This window comes from Panthera onca, chromosome B1, assembly GCF_046562875.1.
Source record: "Panthera onca isolate mPanOnc1 chromosome B1, mPanOnc1 haplotype 2, whole genome shotgun sequence".
NCBI lineage: Eukaryota > Metazoa > Chordata > Mammalia > Carnivora > Felidae > Panthera > Panthera onca.
Genome location: NC_138342.1, coordinates 123,129,680 through 123,145,790, shown reverse-complemented (window position 1 = coordinate 123,145,790; position 16,111 = coordinate 123,129,680). Strand labels below are relative to the sequence as shown.

The 16,111-nt window shown below is 37.5% G+C and overlaps 1 protein-coding gene across 1 annotated transcript in view; it reads left to right on the top strand.

Moving 5' to 3' along the window:
• OTUD4 (OTU deubiquitinase 4) overlaps positions 1-15,754 on the top strand; it is a 46,820-nt gene extending 31,066 nt beyond the window's left edge. The window contains exons 14-21 of the mRNA XM_060654059.3: positions 2,059-2,221; positions 4,103-4,226; positions 4,520-4,575; positions 5,097-5,174; positions 6,913-7,051; positions 7,831-8,091; positions 9,066-9,106; positions 10,771-15,754. Of these exons, the coding sequence (XP_060510042.1) occupies positions 2,059-2,221; positions 4,103-4,226; positions 4,520-4,575; positions 5,097-5,174; positions 6,913-7,051; positions 7,831-8,091; positions 9,066-9,106; positions 10,771-11,979 (2,071 nt within the window). The 3' untranslated portion in view covers positions 11,980-15,754. The remainder of the gene's footprint in view (positions 1-2,058; positions 2,222-4,102; positions 4,227-4,519; positions 4,576-5,096; positions 5,175-6,912; positions 7,052-7,830; positions 8,092-9,065; positions 9,107-10,770) is intronic.
• The last annotated feature ends 357 nt before the right edge of the window (positions 15,755-16,111 follow it).

The window sequence follows — 16,111 nt, the reverse complement described above, 5'->3', positions numbered from 1 at the left end:
CCGTTAATCAAGTAGTTGTGGCTGAAGTTTGTTGTTTGGACATTAGACTCCATTAATATCCAATAGCTTCTTATTCAAAGAAGGCAAAGTGTTTAAGAGGACTAACTTATTTTGAATATTAACTTTGGAAACCTAAAAATATAAAGTAAATATAGGAATGTTATAGGCAGAATTGAGATTTTCCTTTAATAAAATTCTCACTTTTTTAGTAGACTTGAGAAGGATCATTTTTTTCCCCTTGAGCACAGATACTCTTTAGTGTTTTAAATATTAAAGAAAATACACATACACTACTAAATAACTAATTGTATGATTTTATTTACTACAGATTGAATTTATGTCCGGTGTGTTTCTCGTGTTGTATGCAATCTCTTAGGAATTGGTAGAATAACCAATTGTGAAATGTCTTTGTCTTACTAGGATCTTTTTTTTTTTTTTTTTAATGTGTTAGCTGTGTATTATAACACTTCATAGGAGAAGGCAGTGGGTGATTTATAGATATAAAGCTTCAAAGAATTTTTAACATTTGACTGATGACAGGAGCCTGCTGTATTTGCAGTTAGTATACCTTCTCCACTGTGGTTGTGAGGGTGAATTTTACTAGTACACTAACACAAATGTAGAGACTGCTGATGATTGAATACTCAATAATAATGATAATTCTGTATTAATTAAAAAATCTAAAGTATGGAATTTTATAACTAATAGTCCAATTGATTTAAGCCCATTGGTTTATCTTGACTTTCTTATATTTAACACATTCATTTTGAATTCTTTTATAGAATAAAAGAAGTTATAATTGTAATGTTGGATGTGAGACCTCACTTTTTCATTTCTTACTGATATTGGTCTCTCCCTTTGGAGATAATAAAATATAATAGAAACCTAGGATTGACATGGATACTTTCATTGTGCAAGTGCTGAAAAGGAATAATGTCATTGCCAGATATCTCTTCTTTAGCAAAATGCAAATAGGAAGGATTTGATTTTTGCTGTGTGGTGGGTGAGGGTGAGACGGACAGTTTTGGGTGATGGGACACAGTGTAATAAGGGTAGTGTTAGCTTTCCAGGGATGTGTAGCATGTGCTGAATCCTCTCTGGGATATGAGAAAGACTAGTTTAACTAAGATTATGAAGGTCCACATTTGCTCCTCTGCCTCCCAATTGGGATTGACATCTGCCCTATTGGAATTAGGGTGTGATTTTAAGTGGGACTATCCGAAGACATGAAAAGGCTATTCGTAATTTTGGACATAAAAAAAATGAGATGGTATCATTGTGTCCTCACTCTTTAAAGGAAGTTATATGTTTTTGTATTGTGACAGTGTGTTTTTCCTGTAGGTTTTGGATTTTCATTTTCCACTATTGTGGAACTATTTGACACGGTAGAAATAGTATTCATACTGCTTATAATAGTTATAAGCCATATAAACACATTAGAGTTACGTTATAGGTTATTAAACTACTTGTGTATTTTTTGTCATCCTTCTTGGACCAGACTTCCAAATGAGGTGATGGTAGTCTTATTTGCAGTTAGTATCTAGTTGGGTGTATTTTTATTTTTATTCTTTTCAGCTTTCTATTTCTCTTCAGTATCATCCAAAAAGCGGGAGGATGGTCCTGGTGTCTGCTTTGAATGTTTCCCTTAGTACAGAAAATAAAGTGCTCTTGAGTTTTAAACTAATAACTTTCTCTTTCTTTTAAAAGTAAATTCTATGAAAGTATTGGAATATGGCATAAAGAGTGTATATAAGTGTTTAAATTTCTGCCCTGATGAAAAGAGAAAAAAAAAATCTCAATTCTGTATCATTTAGAAGTGAGTTATATTTTTCTTTTTTTTCCCCTGTTGTTAGTCTTCTTGACTGTCATGTAGCGTGAGCTACAGGAATTTCCATTTACTGAACATTTATTAGGCCATCAAAAGTTCTGTAATATCGTAGTGTAGGTAAGTTAGTCAAATACTGTATTGCAAAAAAGGTTATTTTATTTTAGGTACTCAAACATTTTGTCTTTTTTTAATTTTTTTTTATTTTTTCATGACAATGTTTTATTTGACAGAAAACCTGATCGTGAGAGAGCTGAGGATTTTGATCACACGAGTCGAGAATCTAACTATTTTGGCCTCTCCCCAGAAGAGCGCAGAGAGAAGCAAGCTATAGAAGAATCTCGTTTACTCTACGAGATTCAGAACAGAGATGAACAGGCTTTCCCAGCCCTTTCCGTATGTATAAAAAGAGATTTTAAAAGTTGTTTAGAAGTCTGTCCTTAATACAGTTTTTATATGAAACCATAGTTTCTAATGGTAGACTAGTTATTTTTAAACTGAAAGGTACCTTAAAGATCATTTAGTTGCCCTTCCTTTTTACATTATTCATGAAGAAGATGAGGTCTGAAGATATTACTAGTTGTTGGCAGAGTTGATGCAAGTAAATTGGTTAGCTCACTTCTAGTTTAGTATTTTCTCCTGAACCAAAACAGAATATATTTATTCTGTTAGTTATGCAATAGATGTTCACATTCAGTAAAAAAGATACATCTGTAAAATCAGGAAACTCTTCAGTGTCCTTTACTAAATACACCAGGACCTAATATATCCAAGAAGAGTTGTCAGAGTGTTGGCTGTTGGGAGGTGCTGCTATATGTAACCCCTGTGGCTTTGCCCTTGCTCTGTGTGTCAGATGCTGGGCTATGATGAATACCTCTCTGATGAAAGAAATGTTCTCTTACCCTTGGGTTTCTTCATTCTTTTGGGGGAGTCAGAAGGAAAAATAGTTCTCCTAGAGAGTGAAGTAAAATGCTCTGTGAGGAGGGTTCATTGGCAGCATAGAGAGAAAGGTAACCAATTCAGTTTGGAAGTAGTGGTAGCCCTGTGCCTGTGGTCTTTTAAATATTGGTAAGTAGTACCAAGTGCTGTGTGATTCAGAATGGTGGTTGGGCACTTTTTTCTTAACAATGGATTAAACAAATGAAATAGAACGTTACAGGAGGCTACCAGGTATACCAGTATAAAATATTAAAGCATCATACACTCCATTCTCTGTCCTCTGACCTCTGTGGAATCCTTTAGAAGTATCAGATGCTCAGTTGAAAACCACTAATCTGGAATAGCAGTTCAGTCTGGCACAGGGGTTGGAGCTTAGTTATTGGAAGATGTGCCCAAATCTGTGTGTGCATTAGGCGTGGTCTATATCTAAGTATATTTGTCTCCAATGTGATAGATGTTATTTTCCCATAACATAACATTTAGATAATAAAAAAAGTACAAATCATTTAAGCTTGTACTCCTAGCTTTTTCTTTTCTTTTTTTTTTTTTGTTGCTGTTGTTAGTGAATGATAAAAATACAACTACTGTAAATGCGATGGAATAAATTGAAATTTTTTGGTTATTAAAATGGGTTGTCATACTCACCATTTTAAGACCTGTTGACCTGTCTTGGATTTGATAGTGACTCAGGTTTGTCTTCTAGGAAACTCCTGCCACAGAAGGCTGAGATCCTATTCTCAGCTGTGTGCAACATTTATTCACAAAGAGCTAGAGGAGGAAAGGACTTCAGTGATAGGTTAGCTTGGAAACCTGACTTACTCCAGTCCCTTTGTTTCACCAGTTAGAAGGTTGGCTCACATGCAGAGCTTAAGTAATTTGCCGATGGTCAGCATTTTCAGTGGTAAGAATCCTAGTGTACTGTATCTGCTAATTTGCACTTGGGTATTTTTCCTTTCCCTCACAAAGGACTGTGGCCCTACAATAGCTGCTTTTGAAGGTTGGTATGAGGAGTGCTATTCTTGGTGCAAAGAATGTAAGTGTAGGTTGCAAGGTGAAGGTTTGGTAAGGGTGACTTCCTGAAGGGGGGTTTCACTCCTAATTTAGGCCGATGGTCTGATTGCCTGATATTTTTGATTTATTAATAAGGCTGTTGCTGTATTAATTAAACATGAACCCATGTCCTATTTTTTGTAGTTTTGGAAGTATAAAGACATAGGGCTATGAATATTGAGATTTCTGATCAGCTGTATGAAGAGTTAAGATTAATTGCAAGACTTTTGTTCATATATTTGTGAGTAAATCTTTAAAACAAAGTGTTGGGTTTTTGTTCATTTTAAGAGCTCATCAGTCAGTCAGTCAGCTTCTCAGAGTAGCAACCCATGTGTCCAGAGAAAATCGTCACATGTAAGTGATAGAAAAGGAAGCAGGCGGAGAATGGATACCGAAGAACGGAAAGATAAAGGTATGTTATTTCATCATTTGAAAGCAGATGCTAGAGCTCTGTGCCTGGCTTAAAGTCCTACATTGGGAAAGAACCCTTTTTAAATCATTAAACAGTATAATGTCATGTATCTCACTATTGCAGAGACACATTGACTCAAGCTAAAGCATGTTAAATGTTATTCTGAAAACTGCATTTTTCACTGACTAAACACAGTTCAGATAGTCCTTTAGGCTCTGTCTTCATATTTTATTCTGTTCTCAGACCTGTCTAGTAGTTGATACTGTTTTCTTTTTTATCTTGGTCTGTTATAGACTCTGTCCATGGACATTCACACTTGGATAAAAAACCTGAGCCAAGCGCATTGGAGGTAAATGTTTTAAATACTAATTGCATCTTTTCTTTCTCTCTTTTCCTTCTTAAACATCGTGGGTAGTATAGCAGGAAGAAGTAAAAGGAGAAGCTGGAGGTGATTTCATCATTTAATAACTAAGTGTTACAGAAGTAGAAAAGCAGAGGAAAAAAATTGGGAAAAGATGATAGTACTTGAGGAGAATTCACTCACAAATTATAACCATTTCTTCAAGGCTACATGTTGATCACCTATCTGAATTGGTGGAGAGTGGAGAGTAGCTTTACTTTCCATTACTGTATATAGATTGAGATTTTTAGAGATTTTTGAAATCACGTTCCCAGTAAAAACTGTCTAATAGTTTGATAGGATCAAGATGTGCAGGCCAAGTTATCTACCTGTTTAAGACCAGGTATAATTGAAAAAATACTTAGTCGTGAGAGGGTTCAGTCAGGTGCAGGTAGGGTGAACTGTAGAGACAACCATGATTATCATAGAATTTGGGTTTTTGACATAAAGTTTCGCTTTTGCTTCTAAAGAATGTTAGTGATGAGAAATGTACAAGAGTTTCATCACCATCAAAGTCAAAGAAATTAGAATGCCCACCTGCAGAGCAAGTAAGTACATTGTTGAATTTGACATTGAATGCTTCATTCTGTGGGGTTTTTCTTCTTTTTTTAATGTTTATTTGAGAGAGAAAGAGCAAGTGGGGGAGGGGCAGAGAGAGGGAGAGAGAGAACCCCAAGTAGGCTGTATGCTGTCAGCGCAGAGTCCAATGTGGGACTCAATCCCATGACCATGGGGCTCGATCCCACAACCCTGGGATCCTGATCTGAGTCAAAATCAAGAGTTGGACACTTAACCGACTGAGCCACCCAGGTGCCCCTGTTTTTAATTGATCATACAAAGAAGAAAGAAACCCAGGGGTGCCTGGATGGCTTAGTTGTTTGAGGATATGACTCTTGAATTTATTTAGCTCAGGTCATGATCTCATGGTTAGTGGGATCAAGCCCAGCATCAGGGCCCCTCTGTTAGTTTGGAGCCTGCTTAGCATTCTCTCTTTCTCTTGCCCCTCTCCCCCATTCTCCCTCTCTCCCTCTCTCTTTCTCTCTCTCTCTCTCTTAAATAAATAATAAATTGGGAGGATTTACTCTGGCGTCATAATTTGGGTACAGTTATGATTCATCTGTAATTCTTTTGTCGCTTAGTCTAGAATGTTCTGTTTCTGTGGATTTTTTTTTTTTTTTTTGAGAGAGAAACCGAGAATCCCAAGCAGGCTGCTTGCTGTCCGTGCAGAGTCTGAGGTGGGGTTCAGATCTCATGACCGTGAGATCATGACCTGGGCTGAAATCAGTCAGGCACTTACGGGACTGAGCCACCTATGTGCCCCTTTAAAGATTTTATTTTGAAGTAATCTCTGCACACAGTGTGGGGCTTGAACTCACAACCTGAAGAGCTACATACTCTACTGATTGAGCCAGCCAGACATTCCTCTGTAGAATGTTATTTATTAAAAAAAAATTTTTTAACATTTATTTTTTTAGAGACAGAGCATAGGGGCAGGGGTCAGAGAGAGAGAGGGAGACACAGAATCTGAAGTAGGCCCCAGGCTCTGAGCTGTCCGCACAGAGTGCGGCACAGGACTTGAACCCACTAACCGAGATCATGACCTGAGCTGAAATCAGGAATCGGGTGTTCAAGTGAGCCTCCCAGGTGCCACCTGGAATGTTATTTTTATAATCACCATATTTTGGACATAGAAGCCTTACTTGTGAATTGATTTTGAATAAACTTAATATTTGGTGTCTTGTGTTGTTTTTATGGTGGGTTGGGTTGGCTTGAAAATTAGATTTTTGAAGGGAAATTACAAATTACTGCAGTATTTTAAAACTTCCTAAAGAGTTGTCTGAATCTTTAACACTTTATAGAAGGGAGGGTCTCAGTCTAATATAGGAATAAAGTTCTTAGTCCTTCCTTGCCTCTCAGTTAACATTCTTCATGTTCGTTAGAAAGCATACAGTTTATGGTATATCTGTGTGTGAAGAGCAGTTCTAAATAACTCGTGAATTTCAAAATGATTTCAGTGATTTTTCTTTCTTTCCTGGAAAAGCATTATTTAAGATGCTTTAGAGTTTGTTTATGTCTCTGCCAGTGTCTTCTGTGACTTTTGGTAGGCAATCCTTGGTTAGGATTAAATTTGTGTGGAAATTTTATCTACTGTGTTTTTCATTTCTGAGATCAGAAAAATCTATATAGAAGCTGTAGTTATGTAAAAGGCAGCTCAGGGTACATTTGGTGTTAAAATTAGTGTTAAGCAAAATGAACTTTTGTCTTTTTCCACCCCCTCTCTTGAAGAAGCCAGCAGAACATGTGTCTTTGTCAAATCCAGCTCCCCTTCTAGTTTCTCCAGAGGTACATCTAACTCCTGCGGTGCCTTCTTTACCAGCCACTGTGCCAGCCTGGCCAAGTGAACCTACAACTTTCGGACCAACAGGTTAGATAAGAATTAAAAAGTTCCTTGAACCAGCCAACGAAAGCTTTCCAAGTCAGAGACTTTAAGTTCTTTATTTTTAAACTTTTAAAATTATTATTAAAAATATTTTCTCAAGTAATCTTTTTCCGACATGGGGCTCGAACTCAGTGACCCCAAGATCAAGAGTTGCACACTCTGCTGACTGAGCCAACCAGGCACCCCAGAGACTTCAAATTCTTGATAGCTTGACCTCAGAACAGGGTTAGGCGTGTGGAGCCTCACAGAGCTTTTTGTGATCCTCTGTTTTGCCCTGCTTCTAGCATGGGAGGACCAGTTTAATTTGGTATTCGACATGTACCCTCAGGATCTCAGGAGCAAAATGTTTGAGCTGGTTGTCCCCACTAGTTGCTTCGATTGCTCAGCACTGACAATCACAGTTTGCATTTCCCATTGACCAGCACTTGATACTCCCCCTGCCCCAGCCATTGAACCTTTTGCCAGGCTGTGTGTCTTGCTCATGTTTGTAAGAGCTACTGTTAGAGGACATTGACTCAAGTCTTGTTTCCTGGCCTCATTTCCTCCTGTGTGTCTCGGAGGGTCCTTAGTTGGTATAAAAGGTGCTTAATAAAAAGCAAAAGGTTAATACTCAATAATCAATAAAAGATTGCTTAAACGCCTCTTTTTATCAGTTATGTTAGTTGTACAGCATTCTTTATCTTTTTAGCTTCATGTAGACTTATATTTTAGGGAGAAATATTTTCACCTTTTTATAGCTTGTGCTTCCTTTTTCTCTTTTGTAGGTGTCCCTGCTCAAATTCCTGTTTTGTCAGTGACACAGACTCTGACTACTGGACCTGATTCTGCTGTGTCCCAAGCTCATTTAACACCCTCTCCAGTTCCTGTGTCAATACAGGCAGTTAACCAGCCCTTGATGCCTTTGCCTCAGACGTTGAGCCTTTACCAGGACCCACTCTACCCTGGGTTTCCTTATAATGAAAAGGGAGATCGAGCCATTGCACCACCTTATTCACTGTGTCACACCGGGGAGGACCTGCCTAAAGGTGAGATCCTTTTCCTAGTTCAGAATGATTTTATTTATCAAATACTGATATGGGTTCAGCAGGAAATGTGAATAGGGGTCAGAGGTTATGTTACTTAGGAGGAACCCGAAGGGCTGACTGTAGGGAGAGAAGGATTTGGCTATGAGGCATTCACTTTGTTTCAGCTTGTGTTTGATTGGAATATGGTTTTTGTATATTTAGTAACTATCCCTCCCGTATGTCATTTTTTTCAAAAACAGCCTAAAACCATTTTGAGTTAAATTTTAATAATGTCACCAACTAGGTAACTAAGCATTACTGAGTTTTCTCTTCACTGGACTGGGTTTTGAGACCACTCCTATTTTTCCATGAAAAAAATGAGAGGAATGAATATAACTATGTATTTTTTAAGAATTTCTTTTAAGTTTGCCTTTTTTTAAAGGAATTTTAGTTTGCAGAATTTTCTATCTGTAGAAAAATTGAAAGTAATGCAGTGACTTTATGCTCTTTACCTGGATTTTGTGGACAGTTTTGTTTTATTAGTGGTTTGATGTTTGAGTCTATGGATAACTGGTTAATGTCGAATGAATACTTTCTAATGTTAATAATGAGTTAGGTTTATGTTGATTTTATTCTTATCCCCCAACATTTTTATTTCGTAATTTTTAAAACCCCACGGAGAAGTTGGGAAACCAATACACTGAACACCTGAATTTCCTTCACACAAAATTAATTTTAATCAGATAAAAATCTCAATTTAAGCCATTTTAGGACTTAGATGTTAGCACAGACAAAGCATATTGAACCTGGAATTACCTTACAGTAACAGAACTTGATTTGGGTTATTACAGTTTTTACCTGTGTTTCATATTACAGGTTAGAGGAAACAATTTGAGTAGGCAAAATTGTCTTCAGAGCTATATTGTTTGAGGATAATGGGAAAAAAACCCCTTTTTGAGTGTATGATTTTAGTAATTATTGTTATTTATTTTTAGATAAGAACATTCTTCGATTCTTCTTTAATCTTGGTGTAAAGGTATTTACATTTTATCATTTAAAAGTTGGTTTTAAGTTAATGCTGTTTTAAATTATCAGTATTTAAATAATCTTAACTCCTACCCTGTCAGTGAATAACAACCTAAGGTCTACTAGATCACATTATTTTAAGAACTAGGATTTTCAGCACTGTATTGTGTGTTTTTGGTAGTGGTTGAGGCTCTAGAACTTGCTTGTTTTGTTTTTGTTTTTTGTTTTTTTAACTGGAAATGGTTTAACCCTGTGAATATATTCAGGAAATGGTCCTCATTCCTGGGGCAGCCTAGTGAAAATGCCCTCATTGGGGAATTCAGTGGAAGATCTGGGTTTGAAATTCTGCTTCATCACTTTTTAGCTGCCTGTCTCTGGGCAAGTCATTTAGTGTATCTTAGCTTTTTTCATTTGTGTTATGTGGATAATACTCTTCCATCTACCTCATTTGTTGAAAGGTAGAAGGAAAAACCTTGTAAAACTTCTCCTATGGGAGGTGGTGTGTTCATGAGCGTAGCAGAGGTATCCTTTTGGAAGTAGTCAACCTAGAAATAACTTGCCTTAGAAAGAGAGGCTGGAGAACTCTGTGTCCTGATGTGTTAGCTCCTGTCTTGGATTAATTTCTGTGGGTTTTAGACTATTAAAATATGAAATGAATTGCTGTACTGTAATCTACCAGTGAGTTCATACAAGGAGACTTAATTAATTTTATCGTCTACTGTATTCACTGCCTTGTTTTATTTATTTATTTTTTTTAATTTTTTTTTTCCAACGTTTTTTATTTATTTTTGGGACAGAGAGAGACAGAGCATGAACGGGGGAGGGGCAGAGAGAGAGGGAGACACAGAATCGGAAACAGGCTCCAGGCTCCGAGCCATCAGCCCAGAGCCTGACGCGGGGCTCGAACTCACGGACCGCGAGATCGTGACCTGGCTGAAGTCGGACGCTCAACCGACTGCGCCACCCAGGCGCCCCTTCACTGCCTTGTTTTATATTTACCTAGTTAATGTTGGCTTTAGCTAATTGGTTAATTTGCCAATTAGCTGGTACATTTTTCTTCATGTTTGGTGGTTAGCTGGCCCTTTGCAGGGGAAGGATTCGGATTATATTCAGTATTACCTTCTCTGACTTAATCCTTGCCGTTGGAATGCCCTTGGGTCTGGCTCCTAGACCTGTGGAGTCTTAACACTGGGGATCATCTACTTCTATACCAATATTTTTCTGGTAGAACAGAAAGGTCCAGACCCATTAACTAGTTGGCATGGGGTCACACAGTGAGTTCGTGGTGGAGCCAGAATACAAGTGCAGGTCAAGCTAAACAACCAGCGATTGAGCTATTCAAAGCTGGCAGCTCAAGTGCTTAATGGTGGTTGTTTCTGGGATCTAGTTACAGATCTGGGATGTAGTTATATCCAAAGGATGGAATTAATGATTATGATAATCTGTGGGTGAGTTCATTACATTGTCTCCTGTCACCTCAGTACCAGGAGTTTGGGTTCATTTCTAGATAGGAATAAAGAATGGAATCTTAGAACAGTGATTGAATTTTGTAAGTCCTTTTCATGTTCTATATCACAGTGATTATATGGTCTTGGTAGGCACGAGACATTTGATGCACTCACTCTAAACTTCTTTTCCCCTTTTTGTTTATGTTACTGTTTTTGTCTCTTTTAGGCGTATAGTTGTCCTATGTGGGCCCCACATTCTTACCTGTACCCTCTGCACCAGGCCTACCTGGCAGCCTGCAGGATGTACCCAAAGGTCTCTGTCCCTGTGTATCCTCCAAATCCTTGGTTCCAGGAAGCTCCTTCTGCTCAGAATGAAAGTGATTGTACCTGTACCGATGCACACTTTCCTATGCAGACTGAGGCCAGTGTTAATGGTCAGATGCCACAGGCAGAGATTGGACCACCAACATATTCTTCACCTCTGGTCATCCCTCCATCTCAGGTGTCTGAAGGTCACGGACAGTTGTCTTACCAGCCTGATCTTGAATCTGAAAACTCTGGGCAGCTTCTTCATGCTGAATATGAAGAGTCACTAAGTGGCAAGAATATGTTCCCACAACCGTCCTTTGGACCTAGTCCATTCTTAGGCCCAGTTCCTATTGCACCTCCTTTCTTTCCTCATGTTTGGTATGGATACCCTTTTCAGGGATTTATAGAAAATCCAGTAATGCGGCAGAATATTGTTCTGCCCTCTGATGAGAAAGAATTGGATCTCCCCCTGGAAAATCTGGATCTGTCTAAAGAATGTGGTTCAGTTTCAGCAGTGGATGAGTTTCGGGAGGCTAGAGGCGAAGGCACACATTCTCTCCCTGAAGCTAGTATGAGTAAGCGTGAGGGCCGAGCGGAGCAGTCATCCCAGACACCTAAGGCAGATCTGGCATCGGCTACCATCCCTCCTGTAGCAGAGGAAAAGGCTCATCTTCCCACTCAGATTCTAAACCGAGAGAGAGAAACTGTGCCTGTTGAACTTGAGCCTAAGAGGACCATTCCAAGTCTGAAGGAGAAGTCAGAAAAAGTGAAAGATCCTAAGATTGCTGCTGATGTGGTCAGTGGGGCCAACTCTGTGGCTAGCAGAGTGCAAAGACCAAAAGAAGAGAGTTCAGAAGATGAAAACGAAGTATCTAATATTCTGAGAAGTGGTAGATCCAAGCAGTTTTATAATCAGACTTATGGAGGCAGGAAGTACAAAAGTGATTGGGGCTCTTCTGGTAGAGGAGGTTATCAACATGCGCGAGGTGAGGAGTCCTGGAAGGGGCAGCCAAGCAGAAGCCGAGATGAAGGTTATCAGTACCATCGAAATGTCCGAGGACGGCCTTATCGGGGGGATAGGAGGAGGTCTGGGATGGGAGATGGCCATCGGGGACAAAACACTTGACGGTCGCTGCTGTGGTATTTTAGAGCAGAAACCTCTTCTAAGGTGGAATGTTTCTGAAGGCTTTAACAAAATCATTAAATAAAAACCCACATTGGAACTATCTCCTCCCCTCCCCCTTCACCCTCACTCCCATCCTGGACAAGAGATTTTGGATATGCGTTCAAGGGGCAGGTGAATTCCTGGCATTGCCATTTTTCTTTGTTCAAAATCTGTTTATCAGGTAGCTGCCCCCATAAAAAGTAGAAAATAAGTTTGTTAAAGTATTTTTTATAAACAGCTTAATATAAAACTTAGATTTAGTGTTTGGTTTTTTTCCTTACATAAGTTTAATTTCAGATGTTGGAAATGTGTGCTTTATAGTGTTTACTAAAGTGACAAGAAAAATATACCATTTGACACACTATAGATTCCAAAACATAACATTGCACCAAATAGAAATGTATATTTTATTATGCAATGCCTTAGTCATAAACTGGGCTCAAATGATTCTTAGCCTAAAACACTGTTGTCTTTTGAAATGCTTCCAACCCAAAGGCCTTTCATCTCAATATCTGTCAAACTTGAATAATGTCTTCTCTTTAATATTACACATAAGGCAGCCTATTAACCTGTGTCTTAGAAATGTTGTATATAGTTCTTTTAATATTCATAGGGTATATTTTTGAATTTTGGTGAGTATTTGTTGAACTTGAGATCGCATACAAGACAGATGTTTAAGAAATAATAGGAAATCTAATGAAATGGCTGTTTCCACCAAGAATTCCTAGCACTGGTGTAAATATCATGGTGCCTACTTGAAAGAAATGTAGATGCTATGCATTTTGAAAATAATCTGCATCTGTTAAAACTGCAGAAGTTTTTTAATGCCACTTTAACACTAATGCACTGACAGATTTAAATATTTTGTGAGAAGAAATGTTAAAAAAATTTTTAGCTTGACAGGTTTCTATGGAGTTACTGTGTTTTGTTTTTCTCTTTGCACCATTGGTTATGTGTATCACTTTACATTTGCATGTTCTACTTGTCACATGCCTGGGACTATTGTACAAAAAAAGGATGATTGTGATTTCTAGTTCTTTTCTAGAGGATGCTGCTAGAAAATGGTTGCTTTGCATTGTATAGCTTGTTACCCCTTCTGTAACATCTCTCTCCTGATCCTGCTTCTTTTTGGTCTTTGCAGTATTTATGGAAATTCCCTTTGCATGTTGCACTCTCTTCTCAGTTGGAGATTTAACTCTGAATCAACACAGTATTCATGCATCTGTGTTTATGTTTTCTTTTGGTCAGGAAGTTTGAGTGCTATGCAAATGATGTAGTAATTTCCCTTTGCATGCCATGTGTAATATACCTAGCCAAAAATAGTTTTTTTTTTTTAAACGGCAAATTACTTTTAAAAGCAAATACAATTCACTTGAATTTGACAAACTGAAGCAGATGAGTTCTCTGGGTTCTTTGATTACCCACAGGAATGTTTGGATGCCAGCTAGGCTCAGTTGAATCTCCACTGTACTGTAATGATGGTTATTTACCTCTGTGTTGTTTTAATTACCTAATGTCTGTGTAACTGCTGATTTGAGTAGTGATTAGTATTTAGATGTTTTGTGACATAGGATTTTAGAGAGCACTTTGGAAGATAACATTTTATTATGATGGTGCTAGGTAGGAATTTGTAAAGATGGATGGTCTTGTGGAAAAAAAAAATTTGAGAGAACTTGTTGAAAGGAATTTCTGTTGTCATCTTCTAAGCTAGAACAATTGGGGAAAGTACTGCTGAAGCCATTTTTATCTTAGTTAACAGAAACAGTTGTTAATGGAATGAGATTATAGGGTCCTCCACTTTCAGCTCATTATTTTTTATATGTCACATTAGCTTACCTGATAATTGTTATGAAAACACATTTAGATTATAATGACTAGATTTTAATGTTCAAAGACGTTTGATCTCAGGAGTCCAAAAGAAATTGCTCTTCCCAGTGTCTTTGATCTTCTGACTGAGATTTGATCGATTTCTTCTGGACACGTCTCAAAATTGGATAGGAAAGAATATCATTCATGTTTTTACTGTCCCTGTGTCTTACCTCAGTTAACAGAATATATAGTTCCTGCAGGAAACACTGATTTGCTTCCTGTTTCCCATATCTTACCTCCAGGACATGACGGAAACAGTGCTGAAAGAGAACTTTAGTAGCAGATTGTACTTTACTCAGTGACCTCTGGACTAAAAGGATTCTGACTTTTGATAATTAGTTTTAAAATTACTAGTCTTTGCATGAAGGTCAGTTTTTATTTTCCCTTTAGTTTTGTTTTAAATTTATTAGTGCAGGGGATTTTGCCTTATACTGCGGTCAAATTAGGGCCAAGCAAGCTTTTGTCCTCCTTCATTTTAACTGAGTCATAAGGTATGTTGCTATGAGATACAACGTTCCTGTATAAGAGAAAAACAAAAGCTTAGAAGTGAGAATCATTTGTATTTTGAGTTGGAAATTATGGAACTTCACCATATTACGATTATACACATTTTGAAGAACAGATGTTTAGAATGACCAAAGCTCACCTGTTCATTTTAGTTAGTTGCTTTTGCTGAACTTGATTCCTCTCCCTTTCCTTTTAGCGTCGTGTATATTTCTCTTCCAGTCGTTTCCTCGTTTCCTCTCAGATGCATCTTCGGCTCTTGTTCCACGCAGTCGGTGGCAGCAGGATGCCAGCATCTGTGCAGTCCTTGTCTTGTTTCCTGGTAACCCATATGTTCATTTTCATGGCTGACCTAAGCTCAGAACCTGCCTTGACCTGGCAGGAGTAGGTCTTCCCAAACCACGATGCTGACAACAGCTTATTTGATGCAAACTATGTATATTCTTGCAGTGTGTTTCCTTTGTGACTCAAGGTTGAATTAAAATGCCTGTGAACTGCAAACTTGCTAATGATTGACTTGGTGCAATAAAGTTCCTTTCTGACCATTTCTGGTTTAGAAAACATTCAGCCATCCTAGAAACTAGCAATATTTATTTATGCCTCATTTATTTTACCTTTGGTTTTAGATGAGGTAACCTTAGTCTTTCACTTATGGGTACTAAGCAAGGTCCATTTTAGTGTAGCTGAAGAGAATGCATATTTGGCTACACGATTTCTGTTTACTGTATTTTGCTTCCTATTTAATGTCTAAATGCTATTATGTTTTTGTTTAAAATCTTAGTAATGGCTCAGTTCCAATATGTCATTTTCAAAGAACTAAGGTTTTGCTACTAGCGTCAGCCATTTACTCTCCCGCTAATTGGGATTTCCCACTAAATGGGAATTTTTTTTCCCCCCTGAAATACAAGTTTTAGAAAATCTTAGAAGAGGGGTGGGTGCATGTCTTAATGCTGGGAAACAGCAACTTTGGGGTTGAGTTTACTTGAATGGATTAAAAATTGCATTGTTACAGAGCTAGAAGAAAATTTATGTATGAAAAATGATAATAGCCTTACACTGAGTACAAATAATACTTAAAAGCATGTGAAGATGTGATCATTTGTGATGTTACTTGTAAAAAAAAAAAAAAGTATATATACATATCTTTTGAAGTGTTGAAAGGAAAATAGTACTTTATATTCTTTATCATATCACTTTTTGTAAGTGTTGGATATATTCCTGTTTATTTTTCTATGTTCTGTTTTGTAGCCTTAAGAAGTGTTTCAAACGTATCTGAATGTATAAAATAAGAGTAAATGCCCTACATGGTGTGATGCTGCATTATATATAAAACTGTGTGCATATATTAAATTTTGTCTCTTGATTGTGCTGGTGATTCTTTGGTTCCAGGGTAAACCAAGTAATATAGCGTATAACTCTTAAGAGGAATTTTAGTAAACATCTAAAAATAAGAGATGGTTTCCATGCTTTTTATCCAGTCAGAAGATAATTCTAGTATGTGAAACCAAAAACCACGTGGGATTTATAATCTGTGGGGTAGGTACTGTTGTTTTCCCTACTTAATATATGTAATAAAACTGAAATTTTAAAAAATAGGCCAACTAATTTAATTTGGCTAAAGTCATGCAGCTAATAAGTGGTAGAATTTGCATTTGTACCTAGCTCTGAATGGTTTTAGAACTAGTGCTCTGTCATTTTTTCCAGCATTCATTAAATGAAA